Source organism: Sinocyclocheilus anshuiensis, unplaced genomic scaffold (assembly GCF_001515605.1).
Source record: "Sinocyclocheilus anshuiensis isolate Anshui unplaced genomic scaffold, SAMN03320099.WGS_v1.1 scaffold97, whole genome shotgun sequence".
Taxonomy (NCBI): Eukaryota; Metazoa; Chordata; class Actinopteri; order Cypriniformes; family Cyprinidae; genus Sinocyclocheilus; species Sinocyclocheilus anshuiensis.
In genome coordinates this window covers 372,852-392,472 of record NW_015540854.1, presented here as the reverse complement: position 1 = coordinate 392,472, position 19,621 = coordinate 372,852, and the positions used below count along the sequence as shown (strand labels likewise).

Genomic DNA, 19,621 nt, shown 5'->3' with positions numbered 1-19,621 from the left:
CTCTGACTCACAGGGGGCGTGTCTGCAACTACAGCCCTCAAGCCGCCATGTTGGCTCAAACCCACCATAGCTTTCTGCTTCAGCAGCGCTACGGTACAGGAGCCACAATGGCGGCTTCCATTGTACGATCTGCTGCTCACTTGAATGTTTGTAGGGAAGTCTTGAGAATTAAATTAAATTTTGGGCGTCATATCATTTGCTCTAATGAGTTACTCGTTTTCCAAATAAGTTTCATTAAACGCGTGACTGCCACCAACATGAGATATCTGAACCAACAGGATATGCAATGAATAGATAATGAACGGCTGCTGTAAGCAAATTAATTATGTAACGTCACCTCTTACTAGCGCGACAGGGGGCAGCAAAGCTGAAAAGGTTCAGGGATCAGGGGTGAAGATTGCTTTCAGCTTACTGTAAATACACTCATTAAAATGTCACATATTAATAATAATAATAATCTGCCAATCCTTTCCCTTCTTCCTCCTTAAAGAATACCAACATTTACTCACCCATTTACTCTGTCTGAGTTTCTTTTGAAGAATGTTGGTAAGCAAAAAGTTGACGGTAGCCATTGACTTCTATAGTATGAAAAAAACTCCTATGGATGGCTACCGTTAACTGTTTGCTTACCAACATTCTTCCAAATATATTCATTTGCAGTTTTGGGGGTAACACATTACAAGTAACGCTAGTTACGTAATCAGATTTCCCTTCAGCCTGAGGCTTATTCCTTTCACTTTTGGTGTGAAAAGGCTTTTATATTTGCCAAAAATATAACTTTTTTATTTTAAAAACAAACAAGCAAGCCCTGTCCAGATTTAAAAAGTAATGCAAAAGTAACGTAACGCATTACTTTCCATAATTAGTTACTTTTTTTATGGAGTAACGCAATATTGTAATGCATTACTTTTAAAAGTAACTTTCCCCAACACTGTTCATTTGTGTTCAAATTAACTTATACAGGTTTGGAGCAAGCGATGGGCGTAATGATGAATTTTAATTTATGGGTGAACTATCACTTTAAATATTACCGCACATTGCATAATTTGCCATCATCCAATACACGCACGTGTAGGTAAAAAAATTATGAATTAATTAATAAAAATCAGAGTACCTATTTGTATAATTTTATTCCTGTCAGTTATTCCGTGGCTTGTGTTTCATGGTCCAAAGATAAACACGAACGCTCTAGAAAACACATATGATGTGTTATTGGAAAAACCAGCAATCTCTTCTAAACAGTGACAACTGGGGCGCGAGCTTGCGCCCTCTTGCCGAAAGAAAACCGAAAGTCTCATCACTTCCTGTGGGGAGGAGACCAGTACTTTCCACTGCTTACTTCTGCCATATAAATACACTCGCACACTATTATAGAGCATGTGAAGCTGAGTGATTCAGATCATCCAAGAGGAGTATTCCGCTCTCAAGTCTGTCCAGGGACTACAAAGTAGGCTAATGTTTTATTGACTAACTTATCCATAGCACAAATCTAAACATCAGATATTACGAGCTGCTCAGATTTACGAACTGTTATGAATCTAATATCACAATGTTCAAGGCAAGTTGTAGTTTATCGGTGTAACGATCTTTCTATTCTAAAAGCTTGTGCCGCGCGTTAACTAACTGTAAATATGTGTTGCATCGCTATTGATCCTGATCTTTACCAGAATGAGATATGAAAGGAAAGAAGCATGTCTTGCAATATGTTATTACTTAAAATGTATAACATTTTATTTTTCTGAAGAAACCTCAACTCTAGCCGTCCTGAAACACTAGTGTTTATTTCACGAGAAACGTTTTGATTACATCATGGGGTGACCCAGTCGCCTGTTGCCCGGTTATGAAGAAAGAAGTAGCCTAAGTGGGTCAGCGGGAGTGTCATGCGTTGATGATTGCATGGTATGATCTTCAGTGTTGATGCGTTCAAGACAACAGAACATTCTAGAAGTTTCGCGTGTCCACCGTGAAATGGTTCACTTATGTTTGAAATGTTGACAGCTGCCAATGTTTGCTGCCTATGCTTGAACTAAAAAAAGAAACTGCATTCACAATACAGAACAGCCTCGAGTGCATCATTGCTTTTTTTCCCAAAGGGTCATTACATTTTAAAATAAAAGTAGATTTTTTAAATTACATTTTATTCTGTAAATTAATTAAGAGAATATAGCACGTGAAATAACACGTTATTCTATGCAGCGTTGTGCTATTTCAAAGTGAACAGGTGTTCACGTCACAGCTGGAACGCTGTAATGACCAATCAGAAGCCAGGAAAAGATTCGCTTAGGTTTGATGTCTTTCTTGCTGAGATTTCACATATTGTTAAATCTCTTAAACTCATTGATAACAATAAGAACAATAAGTTTCTTAAGGTTTATGTTGATATTTTTCTTACTGATTGCTCTTGTTGTTTTTGTTTTTCTTTCATTTTCTCCATTTTCCTTTTATGCTATCATAATGCAGTGCTGCATGGGTTTGTTTCTTGCAATAAAAAAAAAATAAAAATTCAGAAGCCAGGAACACATATAATTATAGGCTATACAATGATGTTTCGCCTTTTGGCACTGAAAAAAACTATTTTCACTCTGAAATTGCTAGTAAACTACACAATTAATTACAAAAGAAAAAAATTAAATATGAAATTCTGAAGTAGAAAGACTTAAATAGGATTTTCTTGTAAAACATAATTTAATAATATTTGTTTTATTTACTTTTAAATAAATTATAGTGTTCAGTAAACCATGGTGTTGCTCATTAACTTTTATAACTTAAATATGATTTCTATTTACAATAAACCATTCTAAGTCTTTACATCTCTCATTTTTTAAATAACAAATTATTTAAACAAATATGACTGAATACAAAAGAAGGGTTAATCTAAGCATTATACATTAACTGGGAATGTGTGAATCTTAAATCCTTATATCATTCTTCTCTTCTGTTTCAGGATTTTGAGACATTTTCCTCTGTCTATTTTTCTATGAACTAAAAAAAAAAAAAAAAAAAACTGAAGTTTTCTTCATGGAGAAAGTCTAGAAATTCTGGATACACAAACACGCTCACATTGCATTTGAGACTGACTTGGCTCATTATTTGCTCTTGGCAGTGGTTTGGGCCATGCCGGACCTGAAGAAGTACCTCACAGAGGGCCTGATCCAAGTAGCTATTCTTCTCAGTCTGGCTGGGATGCGTGTGGACGTGGATCCCTACCTGCCCCCTTTTAGTGAAATCATTCTGGGCCCAAATTCAGCTCTAACTCAGACTCAATTCCACAATCTTCGAAACATCTTGGATGGATATAACCTGCACCCAAAAAGCGCAGATCTAGATGGGTTCTTCACAGCTCGCAGGCTTCTGAATTGGGTTCGCTCCCTAGACCGCCTGCAGGTTCCAGCGGCGGAGTTGGAAGCCTGGTTGGTCCACGGGGAGCCTGAAAATGGAGTCTCCATTCCAGCTCAAGTGGGTCTCCTTGAGGAAGGTGGAGGACTTGAAGATGTGGAAGAACCCTCAGAGCTAAGCATGAGGTTGGGAAATGGAGGAGAAGTGGGTTATGATGTAGCTGAGGATCAAACCCTCGGAGCTTTAGGGCACATGTCAAGAAGCCTCAACCATTCAGATGATGATGAACTCCTTAAAGAGGTAAGCAGTGAAGCCAGGGAAAACTTCAAAAAGATTTTCCTATTTATGTCAATGACCTCCATGCAAGGTTATTTGACTCTCATTGTAGTGTTTATTTTTAAAAAGCCATAACATGAATAAAATAAAATAAAAGAAAATGTTTGGAGAATATATTTTTTCATATACACTTCCATTCCAAGGTTTGGGGTCAGTAAGATTTATTTTAAAGAAATTAATATTTATCAAAAAATCTTGAAAAATATGTATCACGACTGGAGTACATTTGACCTTTGCCATCACAGGAATTAATTACATTTGAAAATATATTAAAATAGAAAACTTTTTAAAATTGTAATATTTCACAATTGCTGTTTTTATAGAATTTTTGATCAAATAAATGCAGCCTTGGTGAGCAATGAGCATGTGGTGAACCCCACATTTTGAACAGTAGAGTAAAAATATTTATAAAAGTAAATTGTATATTTACTTGTGCAGCACAACAAACCTCTTAACTCTAATTAGCTCTGCAATGTATTTGTTTTTCATAGTGCACAGAAATGTGCTTGAACAGAAGAATAAGAAGAAAAACAATTGTTACATCTGACTTTATTGATCTTTCAACTATGGTTATATTTCCTTATGGTGCATGATTTCCTGTTAACTTGTGCCCTACAAAATAAGGAAGTGTTTTCATCTGTGAATCTTATTAGGTTATCAGCTGATACAACATGCTCGACAGAGAGTTCCAAAATTACCTGGAAATAAGTTAACACACATACAAAATAATATATAAGTAGCTTAATCATATATATATATATATATATATATATATATATATAAAATCATTTTGCTAATTGCAATTCTGTAAACACTGGCTGTATACCAAAAATGTCTGGTCTGGATATGAAAACGGGGTTGTTATTTAGTTGGAAAAACACATGTATCCCTGTCTTTGCCCTGAGGCACAGCTGAGTATTAAGCAACTTCAAACATCTGATACTTCAGCTTGGCTGGGTTTCCTCTCCATGTGTTACTTAAGTGTTGCATGTTGTTTTTTGTCCTACTGACCGTGAGAGGTTCATGAGACCCAGAGTATTCTGGGTAATGGGGCTAACATATGATCGCTGGCCTGTATACTAGCATGTTATATACGTTTCCATATTGTAAACACAACAGCAGCTAATGATTTACGGACTCAAGAATAAGTAGCAACGCTCCAAAATAAAAGTCAAAAATCGTATAAATCTTATATCTAGGGTAATATTTGTTAAACCCATATGATTTATTGAAAAACTGTAAGAGCATATAAAACACTTGAGTGACAAAGTGAATAGTTCACCCAAAATTGATAATTTGCTGATAATGTACTCACCCAAAAGCCATCCAAGATGGAGATGAGTTTTTCTTCATCAGAGCAGTTTTGGAGAAATTCAGCATCACATCACTTGCTCACCAGTGGATCTTCTGTAGTGAATGGGTGCCGTCAGAATGAGAGTCCAAACAGCTGATAGAAACATTACAATAATCATCGCAATAATCCACACCCCTCCAGTCCATCAATTAATGTCTTGTGAAATAAAAAACTGTATGTTTGTAAGAAACAAATCCATCATTAGGCGTTTTAACTTAAAAGCAGTGCTTCCAGCTAAAATACCAATCCATATTCTATAATAATGGTTCCTCTAGTGAAAAAGTTCATCATCTGTTGTCCTCTCACATTAAAATACACCGACATATTTGTTTAGAACTGTTTTGTACTTGTAAATGGTGCTTGATTTGTGCATATTTCTCTCTTGATTCAGACAAGATGACTTTGTCAATGGGGAAAGTATAATATTATGGATTAAGGACTCATATTTTAGTTATATTTTCACTTCACAAGACGTTAATTGATGGACTGGAGTCGTGTGGATTACTTGTGTATTATTGTAATGTTTTTATCAGCTGTTTGGACTCTCATTCTGACGGCACCCATTCACTGCAGAGGATCCGTTGATGAGTAAGCGATGTGATGCTGAATTTCTCCAAATCTTTTATGATAAAAGAAAAAAAAAAACCTCATCTACATTTTGGATGGCCTGAGGGTGAGTAAAATAAAAAAAATTGGGTGAACTGTTCCTTTGTAGTGTTAAGCTGGTTTGTCACATGACCCACAGCAGACTGCCAGCATATGCACAGTGTCCAGCAGACTATTTAGTGTGACTGTGAGCGTCTGCCTGGATGTGCGCCCACATCATTGACATTTGTGAGAAGCATCAAGCCTCGTTCTTTTGCTTTCTATGCACATGCATCAACTCAGTGGGACAGCTAGGGAAATTTCAAATGGATGCATTTTATTTTCTGTTCCTCCAGTGGGCTTTGTAACAGAATAAGAGGCTGCACACAGTATAGCAGTTACTGATCCTGAATTCCCCTTGAGTTAGGACCCTGTACTTAGAAACAGTTGCTATGCATTTGTCAAGTTGCCACATGTGCAGACCAGATCAGATTTGACAGGTTTCCATACACATGATCCACAGGGCTATTTCTGAGCCAGGCTGTTTGTTAGTGTGGTATAGAACAGGCTGCAAATTTGGCCCTATGGCACATTTTACCTTTACTGACGGGCAACATGGTGTTCCTGGATCAGACTGCTGACAATTTGTTCTCTAGGGATTATTATAAGCATGCAGTTTGGAGAAAAATTATTCTTCGCAGACAGAACATTTTTGTTTCAATCTTGAACATCTCAATTCAATTCAGTTCAACTGTTCAATTCAGCGCTAAATAGTTAATTAACATAAGTTGAATTCAGTTTAGTTCAGTAAAAATTTTTTAAAAGATAGCGAACAACTTGCTTCAATCCACAGTACTCTTGTTCTAAAACGACAACGATTCAGCAATGTCTATTAATGTCTCTTTGACACGTACGATCACATTAGTGGGTAAATCAAACCTGTGTTTGCACTGTGTATATGTGGTCTTTTCAACATTATGTTGACTGTCTTGAGTGAGTCATTGAATCATTTGTTAAGTCGATTCTATCTAATGCGCTGATTCAAACCAGTGAAAGCTATTATGAGTGAGTCATTGAATCATTCATTCAAACGATTTGTTCAAACACATTGATTCATTCAGGAATGGAACAAGTCTTTATGAAGGAGTTGTAACTTTCATTTAACTTGCTCTTTCAAATTAATACGTTTGTATTTACTTTCAAAAATATAAAAAAAACTTTCAAAAAATACTTTGCCACATCAGTAATATTTCAGTCATCTTTCCCTGTGTTTCTCTTTGAGTAGGTCTGGCATACTCCCTAAAAAGGGTGTAAGCTCAATATTGTATTTTTAACTACAATACTGTAGTTCATATGAGGGCGTCTGTACTTGACCAGGCAGACTTCTTGTGACCCCAGCTTGAAGTTTGACCGCTGTTAAATATGCCTGAGCATGTGCTGGCTTGGCGTCCACAGCACCAGCCTGGCTTGTTTTGTAATCCGAGAAGACAGGCACATTTGCTTTCGCAATGCCTGTTTACCGGCTACTGCTCAAGTGTCTGGACCCATCCCCTCAAAACCAACTCAACGGACTGTACATGAACGACATCTTCCACTGCTCCTCATACCTTAAGCTTAAACGTAAACAGGCACTGTGACCTTGTCAAACCCTCTCTAGGACTGAGCATATGTAGGTGTGGATGTTGATGTGTACGGAATAGGTTACACGATTAAGTGACGCCCTAACCTTAACTATAAGGCGGGGGGGGACTTGGGTTGTTATTCCCCTAATACCAAAAAACATATTAGTCAACTGCCATGCTTGTCACAAGAACCACATGGGTCTCTGGAGGCTAAGGGGACTTCCAATAACAACAGCACAGACACCCAAGTGACCAATAGCTTTCATTAATCCCTCTCCAGAATAGGGAAAGGTTAGGTCTATTTATAGCCAAAAGCTGTCTGTTGTCTGTAAATGTATGGGTTCCATATATAAAAGTTGAAAAATTGTCAAAATATTTTCATCACTAGGCCAAAACATCACACGCCTTGATGTTTCTACTGTAGGAAGTGCAGATTTTTATATATTTGGTATGTAATAATATTTGGTAAAAAAAGAAAAGAAAAGAAATATATAAAATTAAAAATATAAAATATATCAAATTAATCACCAGGAAGTTATCTTGCCTTGATGTGTTATCTGAATTACTGTAAATATGAGTTTCCTAGTTGGAAATTAGACATGAACAGCCTCTCAGGTCGTATTTACAACTGGGAAACTCTGAGAGTTGGACGGGCCATAAAGTTGAAACATGACTGAGGAAAGAAACAGTAAACAGTAGTACTGTAAAGTTGTATTCATTTTTGCCACAAGATCTACATTGCTTGCTTATATGTATCAAACACAGTGAAAATAGCATTTATTTGACCGAAATGTAGTTATCATCAGCCAGCTTAATATCTTATCACAGTGAATGTTACCAATGAATGGAACACTACATTTTATTCAAAACCTGATGGATATTAACTTAATATCTTCTATATTGTTTGGCTTTAATAAGATTTCCCCAAGAAACGGGCAATAATGAATTCATGAATGGGCCGTCCACCATTATGTTGACTGTCTTGAGTGAGTCATTGAATCATTTGTTAAGTCGATTCTATCTAATGCGCTGATTCAAACCAGTGAAAGCTATTATGAGTGAGTCATTGAATCATTCATTCAAACGATTTGTTCAAACACATTGATTCATTCAGGAATGGAACAAGTCTTTATGAAGGAGTTGTAACTTTCATTTAACTTGCTCTTTCAAATTAATACGTTTGTATTTACTTTCAAAAATATAAAAAAAACTTTCAAAAAATACTTTGCCACATCAGTAATATTTCAGTCATCTTTCCCTGTGTTTCTCTTTGAGTAGGTCTGGCATACTCCCTAAATATTGTATTTTTAACTACAATACTGTAGTTCATATGAGGGCGTCTGTACTTGACCAGGCAGACTTCTTGTGACCCCAGCTTGAAGTTTGACCGCTGTTAAATATGCCTGAGCATGTGCTGGCTTGGCGTCCACAGCACCAGCCTGGCTTGTTTTGTAATCCGAGAAGACAGGCACATTTGCTTTCGCAATGCCTGTTTACCGGCTACTGCTCAAGTGTCTGGACCCATCCCCTCAAAACCAACTCAACGGACTGTACATGAACGACATCTTCCACTGCTCCTCATACCTTAAGCTTAAACGTAAACAGGCACTGTGACCTTGTCAAACCCTCTCTAGGACTGAGCATATGTAGGTGTGGATGTTGATGTGTACGGAATAGGTTACACGATTAAGTGACGCCCTAACCTTAACTATAAGGCGGGGGGGACTTGGGTTGTTATTCCCCTAATACCAAAAAACATATTAGTCAACTGCCATGCTTGTCACAAGAACCACATGGGTCTCTGGAGGCTAAGGGGACTTCCAATAACAACAGCACAGACACCCAAGTGACCAATAGCTTTCATTAATCCCTCTCCAGAATAGGGAAAGGTTAGGTCTATTTATAGCCAAAAGCTGTCTGTTGTCTGTAAATGTATGGGTTCCATATATAAAAGTTGAAAAATTGTCAAAATATTTTCATCACTAGGCCAAAACATCACACGCCTTGATGTTTCTACTGTAGGAAGTGCAGATTTTTATATATTTGGTATGTAATAATATTTGGTAAAAAAAGAAAAGAAAAGAAATATATAAAATTAAAAATATAAAATATATCAAATTAATCACCAGGAAGTTATCTTGCCTTGATGTGTTATCTGAATTACTGTAAATATGAGTTTCCTAGTTGGAAATTAGACATGAACAGCCTCTCAGGTCGTATTTACAACTGGGAAACTCTGAGAGTTGGACGGGCCATAAAGTTGAAACATGACTGAGGAAAGAAACAGTAAACAGTAGTACTGTAAAGTTGTATTCATTTTTGCCACAAGATCTACATTGCTTGCTTATATGTATCAAACACAGTGAAAATAGCATTTATTTGACCGAAATGTAGTTATCATCAGCCAGCTTAATATCTTATCACAGTGAATGTTACCAATGAATGGAACACTACATTTTATTCAAAACCTGATGGATATTAACTTAATATCTTCTATATTGTTTGGCTTTAATAAGATTTCCCCAAGAAACGGGCAATAATGAATTCATGAATGGGCCGTCCACCAGGATCCCTGTTCTTTCAGAGCACTTGAATGCAACAAACTCGTAATTACAACTTCATACGTGGGAAGTTTCCAAAATCACGTGAAGGCAGCAATAGACTATCCTGACTTACCTGAGACCGCCACTTCCTATCCATAAGAGAATGTACTTCCTGAGATCCTAGACATGATCCTTACTTTTGCATTTGCAGGAGGGAGATGGCATGTCTTTCTTCTGGGAGCAGGAACCTCAAAATGTCCACCAGGAGCAGCTGGAAAATGCAAGAACCCAACCTCTCAGCTTGTTTAATGAGGAAGAAGAGGAGGAGGATGAGTTTATGGTGGATAGCTGGAGAAATACAAATCCATTTCAAAACCAAATGTTTGGAGAGGATCTACAGGTATGACAGTGAACATACTCACAATAAGGCACCAAATATTGAATATTTAGATGTATTTATACAATTAGCTCCAATATCTACATTTCTATTTCTTAAATTGTTTCACATTATGTTCTATTAAATCTTATTTTAGTATTTGTCATTTCCATTAGATTTTTTGACTTTCCGAGAAGTACATTGAGCTAAAGTACTGAAATCCTGTGAATAAGACACAGAATACACTCAAAATTGAATGAACATATTGTGTAAAAGTATTTTGGAACTGAATTCCTTGCTATTGACCTTGTTACTGCTGACCTTGATGAAGACGTTCCACATTCCAAAGCAGTGCAGCACTGCCATCATAGTTTGACCTTGACAGATAATAAATAGAGTGATACAAGTTTTACTAAACTATTTCCTCATACTCACTTGCTCCTCTTTCAGTTGTCAAGTGCAAGGGACCACACTTCTCTTTCCATTGAAGAGTGCTTGCATCTCATCAATGCCAACTTCCCCTCAGAAGGAGATCCAGAGGTAAAAACTTGATCTAGAATGCAACATTTCATCTTTTTACAACAATGTGTGCAGCAAGAATTGTTTTAGAGGAGGAGAGAGACAAAAAAAGGAAATGTAGGCTTTCCAAACTACATTATAAATCTTAATTTTCTCAGTTGGCAGGTCCTGATGTACAGAATGTAGGAGAACATGCACTTTCAGAGTTTCAGAGGCCACTCATGTCACCCTTGTTGCCTGAACAGGAACCCACAGCATTAGAGCAACAATGGCAAGATGTTTTGGCCATCATGGAATCACAGGTATGAAATGACCAACACCTTCCTGTCAAGTCCCGAATTACAAGTTAATCAGTGCTTTGAAAAGTTAATGAACATATTTGACGTGCTCTATCATTTTGAGTCATAGACGTTTGTGGAGAAACATGAAGATTATAAGGGGGAAAAAAAGAATTTTAACTGTAATGTTATATTTTTTTATATTATACGGTTTTCAAGTTATGTCAATGAGGGTTATGTTCAACAGACTTCCATATTTCGTAAAACAGGTCTCGGTGCTTCTGGTTCTAGTGTTTTGTCTGTGCTCTGTTGAATATGGAGCTGTTTTACTCAAGATGCCTTCAAAGGAGATACCAAAGATGATCATATATCCATCACATATGCAGATTGATATCTAAAGGTTTTTTAAATTTTTATCCTTTTTAATAACATTCAGATATTAAAATAAAAAAAACGGCAACGATAACAACAAATAGCTAGGTTAACTGATTACCTTAAAAGTCCATAGATATCGCCATCAGTTCATGCTGCTGTTAACACTTTCTCCGACAAGCGGATGCGTTTTCCGGTTTGGTCAGGTGACGCTCGACATGCACCCTATTTTACAACAAAATTCAAAACTTCAATGCCGTTTAGACGCTCTTTAATATGACGTGAAAGATCGCTGTAGCTCAGTTCAAACAGCAACACGGAGTGCACAAAACAATCCTCTTACTCTTTACTACTTGTAATCGCACAAAATAACATTAGAAGATATGTTGAAATAAACACTACAACTTATTGAAATGTATTGTCTCTTAAGTAATCGACCAATTAGTGTTTTAACCACAGAAAAGACCTCAACAAACCCGCTGGTGAACAACATGTCACATGACGTCTTATTTACCAAAGAAAAGGTGTCAAGTGTTCACAGCTCGTTAGTTGGCTTGAAAAAAAATAGAGAGAGAGAAGGTCGTAAATATATAGATAGATTTAGGCAATATATGAATAAATTAGCCAGCCACCATTTAAATGATTATTCTTCAAAGCGGTTTGGAGTAAAAACATCATTAAAGACACACTTTTTCATTGACTACTCAAAATGTGTTTCTTGGTCAAATATGGAGCAGGTCACATGTTTTATGTTTTTTGACCTGGCAGTCAGAGAACTTTATTTGACTCCTCTTATCTTTACAGGACATGGATACAGCCGAAACAATAGGCGATTCTTCCTTCAATATCAGTGATTCAGACAGAAATACTGGATCAATGGAAAACTTTATTCACCAGGATGTTAGCCTTCACCAAGCCACTCTGCCAAGATCCACTGAAGCACAAAACAGCGTCACCATGGAAGAGACGTGTTGCATTGACAACCACTCCATGCCAAACATCAATTTGGACAATTCAACTAATGCAGAAGCTTTTGAAGACTCGGATATCATAGACCTCCTTCTCACTGCTGGCACTAGCCTGCCAAGCCCTATAGATCCTCTGCTGGAGGAAGCCATGCTTGATGAGATTGATCTAATGGATTTGGCCCTGGTAGAACTTAGCCAGGCACAGTCTGAAGAGCAAAACCCAGCAGATTCTGACTCTGGTTTATCCTTGTACTGCAGTCAAAGCCCTGCCTCTCCTAGTGGATCTGAATCTTCCAGTTCCTCATCATCTTCTTCATGCTCTTCTTCACTGTCCAGCCCAACCCCTAGTTTGATGCCTGAGGAAGGTGCTGTGGGCTACACCAATATCAAAGAAGAGGATGAAGCTGTGGGTGAGTACATGCCAGAACAAAGCAAGATGTGTCAATCAAGCTTTTTGGAAGCCAGACAGTTCCATCGCCTTCCTTGGCTCGAGCACATCGGACATGATCATACCTACAACCAACCTCAAAGCCGGAAGAAACCTCCAAAAGATCTTTCCGATGAGTCGCTGAAAAACAAGGTGCTGGAGCATCTGTCCTGCCGAGATGAGAAACATGCACGTTTGCTGAATCTCCCGTTCTCCAATGAACACATCATAAACTTACCCGTCGATGAGTTCAATCGCTTGCTAGCCAAATATCATCTCAATGAGACTCAGCTTACACTTATCAGAGACATTCGCCGCAGGGGTAAAAACAAAATGGCTGCTCAGAACTGTCGTCGAAGGAAGCTAGATGTCCTGCTGGGATTAGGGGGTAGTGTGGATAGCCTGCAACGCCTCCGGGCCAAACTGCTCAGGGAAAAGTCTGAGATCTTGCGCTCCATCAGGGAGATGAAGCAGCATCTTAATAGCTTGTATCAAGAGGTTTATGAGAGACTAAGGGAGGAACAGGGACTGCTGTACTCGGACAACAACTTTACTTTGCAGCAAGACAGCACCAGACCTGTAACATCACAACGCAGATCAGATTCACACTCCAGACGCAAACTTAGCAAGAGACAAAAACACAAGAAGTGAGATGGAGGACTCATGCTATGACAAGGCTCAGGAAAAATGCTCTGTGCTCTGAAGTCCACCTGCTGGTTTTCCACAGTTCAATGGGAAATTGCTCCAAGTAGGGTATTTTTACCCAAGTGATCATCCTTGATAATGTATTATACTATGTAGGCACATAATACAACTTGACTGAACTTTAGGTTCCACAAAGTTTTGATATTAAAGGGCCATATCTTGACTTTTAAGCTAAAGGTGTTGATGTACTCTAAAAACCTACTGTAATGGACAGCTAAACCTCAGTTTGTGTAAGGGTCTAGCCGGGGAAAGCACTCAACGCTGTTGTACATTTCACATGTAAACAAGGCACAGCAGCAAATAACACATTGTTTATTTCACAGAGGGTGAAAAATTCTCATTAAAGAAGCCGTTTCACTCAGATATACATCACAATACGAAAAAAAAAAAAGACAATTACAACTTGTGTCATGTCCACTTTAAAAACAAAATGGGGCTATAAGAACATAAGGAGTAACTGAAATTGTTCCCAAAATCAGAAAACCAAAATAATCCCATGTTAGAGCAGCAAATGGTAAATTATGCTTGGAATCCAAGCACTGAAACAAAGGTTTAATGCATTTTAACTACTGCTTACTGGTATAATAAAAGTGTTGGTTTGCCATCTCATTATAGGGAACACCTTCATAATGTGAGCTTAATTTTGAGCAGGATTTACATTCACTAAATAGCAGGGTTGTGAGAATAAGGATTTTTGACCCACCGTGTTTTGATTTGTCTTTGTGCACGAGTGTCTTATTAGAGATTACGTTACTGTAACTCACTGACGAAATGTTTAAAATACCAGTTCTGTATTTGATTTCATGTTTTAAAATGCTTTGTAAATAATGTAAACTTTTTTTATATTCAATTATGTACCTTGTGTTAAATATTTTGCAGTGAATTTATGTTCTTGGTTCTTGTTTCAATTAAAATATATTTATTGTCTACAATTTTCAGCTTCTTTTTTGTAACACAGAACCTTACTATAAAAATTAAACCTCATTTCTTGTAAAATAACTTTAATCATAAAACACGATTAATAAAAAAGGTTTATTTTAATGAACAAATAACCATTGAAAAAGTGAAAATGAAAGAAAATAACATGCTTTGAACAGTACACTTAAAAGACAATCGAAAGGAAAATCATGCAGTCACATTACTGATTGTGTACAATAGTACTTCAGTCTCCTCTAGTAGACAGAAGTGTATATATGCCACTATCAATATCATATTTTGCAAAAAAAAAAAAAACAGTATCCAGTGATCCAAGCACTACTTTAATCAATTTAAAAACTTTTTGAAGATATTTTAACAAATTGTCAGTACTAACAAGTTTATGCTGGTGCAACGGAGGTACTAAAAGACCTGATCTATAGCATGGTAATGTTAGCAAGATTTTTCACCTTCACTACACATTTACATATGTTTATGATAAAAAGATGCCCTGAAGCGGTGTAGTACATTCTACATCTTGAGCACCGCCGAAGAAGAGGGTAATACAGCAAAGTGTCAAACTTTTCCTCTGTTTTCTGAAGTATTTATTAGCCAGGTCTGGCATACCTTGATCAGCCTATAAAACTTGAAAGATCAGTCTGAGAAGCTGGAATCTAAAGAGCATATATCCTCTTCACACAGTAATGCATAATCTAATAATTAAAAATAAAAAAGGTTTATATGAGATTATGGGAAATGCAGTTTACTAAACACTAGAAATAATTATCCCCCCCCCAAAAAAAAAAACCTCCTTGTGAATATATCCATACGCAATATATATCCTCAAATGGTGAACAAATAAAAGATGAGAATACTGTATACATGGTGAATACAAATGGAGAAATGCTGCTAAAACAGCAAGATTGCAATACACAGCAATTTGCTCACTAATAAGGCGACAAAAGCTTTGACAAATGCATTTACACAACAAATGACTTAAATGACATCTGGACAAATGAGATGGAAAAGAAAAAGGCGGCTTAAGAAATTAGGTCATACCACCTAACAAAGACAAAACACCGTAACTACACACACTCAAAACTGAGATTTGAACAAACTATGCTCAGATATCAAATTAATCAATGCACTCAAAAATGTACATGTTTTTCTTTACAGTTTTAAGTGTACTTACTGTGTTTTAACTTAGGGCAGCACATTACACAGTGACACGTTCCGATTTAGACTGAAATGACTTTCAAATCTCTTATCAGAAAAATATAGAAGGTACGAGGATGTGCACACAGGATCCATTGCATTTAGTATATACCTCTTCAAACGTTGGCCACCTTTTTATTAGCTGGGAATGACTACTGCAGCATATATATACCCCATTTCCCATAATCCAACAGAAAGAGAAGCAAAGAGGAAATCCAGTAATCCTGTGTTTCTTACGGTCGTCAGTATTCTGACTAACATTCACTTTTGCCCACTAAAGATGACCCCACGTCTGCATATCTTGCTCAGAATATATTTTGAGTCCAAGTTTTATGGCATTGAGAGTAAAAGAGTTTTTGGGTGTCTGATTCCCCATCTTTGAACTGCCCATATCCTAAATACCCCCCACCCCATCCCAAACTAGTCTAACACTGCCTCTGACTTGCCACCTCTCTCGTTCTCCCTCACAGGCCTAGTTCTTATCATCCTTCTTCTCTTCTTCCTCAGAAGGGTAAGAGTGCCATGTTAGTCGCTCTTCATAGAATGAGATGACCACCTGCGGGCACTTCACATTGGCCTCTTTGGCTGGAACAAGATCTGCCTCGTCAGAGTTTTTCCTGTAGAGAATAGGCAGAGGGGGAGAATGATTAAAGGAACAGTTAACTCCAAAATGAAAATTCATTCAAAAACTAAATGGACTCCAGTCCATCAATTAACGTCTTGTGAAGTGAAAAGCTTGTGTTCGTAAGAAACAAATCCATCAAAGCATCTTGACTTCAAACCGCCGCTTCTGGCTAAAATACTGACTAGAAGCATAATTGTTATGGAGTCCAAAATCCATAATAACGTTTCCTCAAGTGGAAAAAGTCCATATCCCCTGTTGGCAAGTGATGTAATGCTAAATTTCTTCAAATCTGTTCCAATAAAGAACAATTCTTCTACTGCTTGGAAGGCCTGATGGTGAGTAAACTTTCAGCAAAATTTAATTTTTGGGTGAACTACCACGAATACTTTTTTGCGCAAAGAAAACAAAAATAATGACTTTATTCCACATTTTCGTCTCTACTGCGTGTTTACGACAGTATCATGATGTGAGCGTGTGGCGGCGCCGGCGCTGACCCGGATCCGGCGTGATGACGTCATTACGCCGGATCTGGGTCAGCGCCGCCACACACTCACATCATGATACTGTCGTGAACTCGCGTCTACAAGTGATGCAGTAGAGACGAAAATGTGGAATAAAGTTGTTATTTTTGTTTACTTGACCTTGAACGTGGTAGTTACCTTGCTGTATATGGGAGGGTCAGAGAACCCTCAGATTTCATCAAAAATATCTTAAATTGTGTTCCGAAGATGAACGAAGGTCTTACGGGTTTGGAACAACACGAGGGTGAGTAATTAATGACAGAATTTTCATTTTTGGGTGAACTAACCCTTTAATTATGCTAAAAATGCAACAAAACCCTGCTTTGTTTGTGTGAGCATCCAGCCTAATCTAAAACAGCAACTCTGGCTTCTAAATTGCATGAGTTCAGGATCTGATCAATGTTAGGGAATGTTCATTATTTTCATGACACTAGTGGTGCAGATATTACACACTTCACTTTTAAAGGATTAGTTCACTTCCAGAATAAAAATTTCCTGATACTTTACTCACCCCCATGTCATTCAAGATTCATGTCTGTTTTTCTTCAGTAAAAAAGAAATTAAGTTTTTTTGAGGAAAATATTCTAGGATTTCAATGGTGGCCAACGGGCTGAAGGTCCAAATTGCAGTTTCAGTGCAGCTTCAAAAGGCTCTACATGATCCCAGCTGAGGAATAAGCTAAACAATCGGTCATTTTCTTAAAAAAAGAAACATTTCTATACTTTTTAACCACAAAGCTCGACTTCATGCATTGCGTAGTCATGTTGGAAAGATCACGCATGACGTAGGCGGAAGTACCAACCCAGTGTTTACAAAGCGAACGTGCAAAGTCAAACGCCCTTTACAAAAATAAAAAAAGGTAAAACAACGATGTCGGATGATTTTGAAGTTGGAGGAGAAAATGAGATGGAGTTTTTCACCCTACCCTAACTTTTTGAACAGGAGTACACAGACGAAGAGCTAACAGCGCGTGACCTTTACAACATGATTACGTAATGTGTGACGTTGCTGACGCGCATCGAAGAGCTAGTGCATTTGTGGTTAAAAAGCATATACATTTTTATTTATTTATTTATTTTTTAGAAAAAGACAGATCGTTTCGCTAGATAAGACCCTTATACCTTCGGCTGGGATCTTGTAGAGGTCTTTGAAGCTGCATTGAAACTGCAATTTGGACCTTCAGCCTGTTGGTCGCCATTGAATATGGAGAAAAATCCTTTCCTCAAAAACCTTCATTTCTTTTCGACTGAAGAAAGAAAGACATGAACATCTTGAATGACATGGAAGTGAGTAAATTATCAGGAAATGTTTTATTCTGGAAGTGTGCACATTTCACAAATCTTAATCTTTACATACCATTTCATTAGAAACATGAGCTCGCCGCTGGAATCTGTGGCTCCAATGATGCGCTCTGGCTCTAATCCCCGTGCAAAGCCCCTCGGCTTGTCTTGCTGCAAAACAAAGAAACTACATCAGTATTTTATTATTCACATGCAGTAAAACAAAAATCTTCTTATTAGTCTGAGAAAACACCAACATTTTTCTTCTGATAAGCATGTCTTCATTTATATGAGGTTTTAATCAACTTTTTAAATTTTAGTTTTCACAGGGATAGTATTCTCCACCTCTATGGTTGTTAGGTCAAGGAAGCAACAAGGTGGCACTAAGATTGTCCTGCTAAGGGTAATACATAAAATTAAATAATGGTTTCACAATTTTAGCATAAGATCTCCATTACTTTTTAATCCATTTTACAAAAAAAAAAAAAAAAAAAAAAGTTTAATACAAAAAGTTTAATACAGTTTGAATACATCTGCTCCCAAATAGAGTACTAGAGTATGGAAATAACTTTTATGGTACCTTCTGATCACACTGTAAAAAAAGGTTTCATACCCAGTGACAAATATTTGTTCCTGTTTTAAGCATAAACTCAATTTTGTTAACTTTTTCCAAGACATTTACATTTGGAATGGACCTCAAGTAAATGTATCTTGATTTAAGGATGTTTATATAATTGTATCAGAAAATAAAAATGAGGAAGATATCCACAGGGGTTAAAGCAAAAAACCCCGTATGTGCGGGTGTAGCACATGCAAAGACTGTGGCAACTTTAACATTTGAAAGGATACTATGGCAAAGTTATTGCTTTCCTTATTCAAACTGATTTTTTTTTCATGAATATATGGTTGACCTGAAGAATGAAAGCTATATCATACACTTGGAAAATTATGAGCTATATCACCGCTTATCGACACTAGGGGTGTGACAATGCTCACGAGATGAGACAAAATACAGATACTTGGTTCACTAAGTACCAAGTGGTTCACTTGGTTCAACTATTATATTTTAATACTATTTTAAGACATTTTCAATGACAAAATATTTGTCTTTTAATTACAAAAAGTAAAACAATGCAGTTGTATTTTGAAATATTTTAACTAATCTAGGGCTGTAACTAATGATTATTTTGGTAATCAAGTAATCTACTGATTATTTTGACAATTGAGTAATCTGATATTTTTAGTAACAAATAAACCTAAGTGAAAACCATGCTTAAGTATGACTAATTATATATAAACTAACGATGAGGCAATAATAATTGGCTCAAATAAAATATCAAAACCAATTAATTACATGGTTTTATTGAACAACACTGTTAAAATACACTATTAAAGGGGTCATATGATGCGATTTCAATTTTTCCTTTCTCTTTGGAGTGTTACAAGCTCTTGGTGCATAAAGAAGATCTGTAAAGTTGCAAAGACTAAAGTCTCAAATCCAAAGAGATATTCTTTATAAAAGTCAGCCACACCTACCTAAAACGGCTCGTTCTAACACGCCCCCACATACCTACGTCGCTCTGTGGGAAGATTTGCATAACGCCGCCCAAATGTTCACGCAAAGAAAGAAGGCATAACTTTTAC

At 37.0% G+C, this 19,621-nt stretch overlaps 2 protein-coding genes across 3 annotated transcripts in view; one reads left to right on the top strand and one right to left on the bottom strand.

The window, feature by feature from the left end:
• The first annotated feature begins 47 nt into the window (after positions 1 to 47).
• Positions 48 to 14,297, top strand: LOC107687786 (nuclear factor erythroid 2-related factor 1-like). Its single transcript, XM_016485245.1, has 6 exons — positions 48 to 122; positions 3,034 to 3,636; positions 9,988 to 10,176; positions 10,603 to 10,692; positions 10,830 to 10,973; positions 12,126 to 14,297. Exons 1-6 carry the CDS (start codon positions 48 to 50, stop codon positions 13,365 to 13,367), a joined length of 2,343 nt encoding a protein of 780 aa, XP_016340731.1. The 3' UTR covers positions 13,368 to 14,297.
• Positions 14,298 to 14,467: 170 nt separating this feature from the next.
• Positions 14,468 to 19,621, bottom strand: part of LOC107687782 (chromobox protein homolog 1-like) — an 18,018-nt gene continuing 12,864 nt past the window's right edge. Inside the window, exons 5-6 of one of the 2 annotated variants that reach the window (XM_016485240.1) lie at positions 18,054 to 18,148; positions 14,468 to 16,168 (exon numbers count right to left, since the gene is read on the bottom strand). In XM_016485240.1, the coding sequence (XP_016340726.1) occupies positions 16,024 to 16,168; positions 18,054 to 18,148 (240 nt within the window). In that variant the 3' untranslated portion in view covers positions 14,468 to 16,023. The remainder of the gene's footprint in view (positions 16,169 to 18,053; positions 18,149 to 19,621) is intronic. The other variant, XM_016485238.1, reaches the window with a different exon arrangement.

Bases quoted from the DNA above. Each gene is read 5' to 3' on its own strand.
- LOC107687786 (XM_016485245.1), top strand. From the start codon at position 48: ATGTTGGCTCAAACCCACCATAGCTTTCTGCTTCAGCAGCGCTACGGT. The intron at 3,637-9,987 runs GTAAGCAGTGAA...TTGCATTTGCAG, and splicing joins ATGATGAACTCCTTAAAGAG to GAGGGAGATGGCATGTCTTT. The intron at 10,693-10,829 runs GTAAAAACTTGA...TAATTTTCTCAG, and splicing joins CCTCAGAAGGAGATCCAGAG to TTGGCAGGTCCTGATGTACA.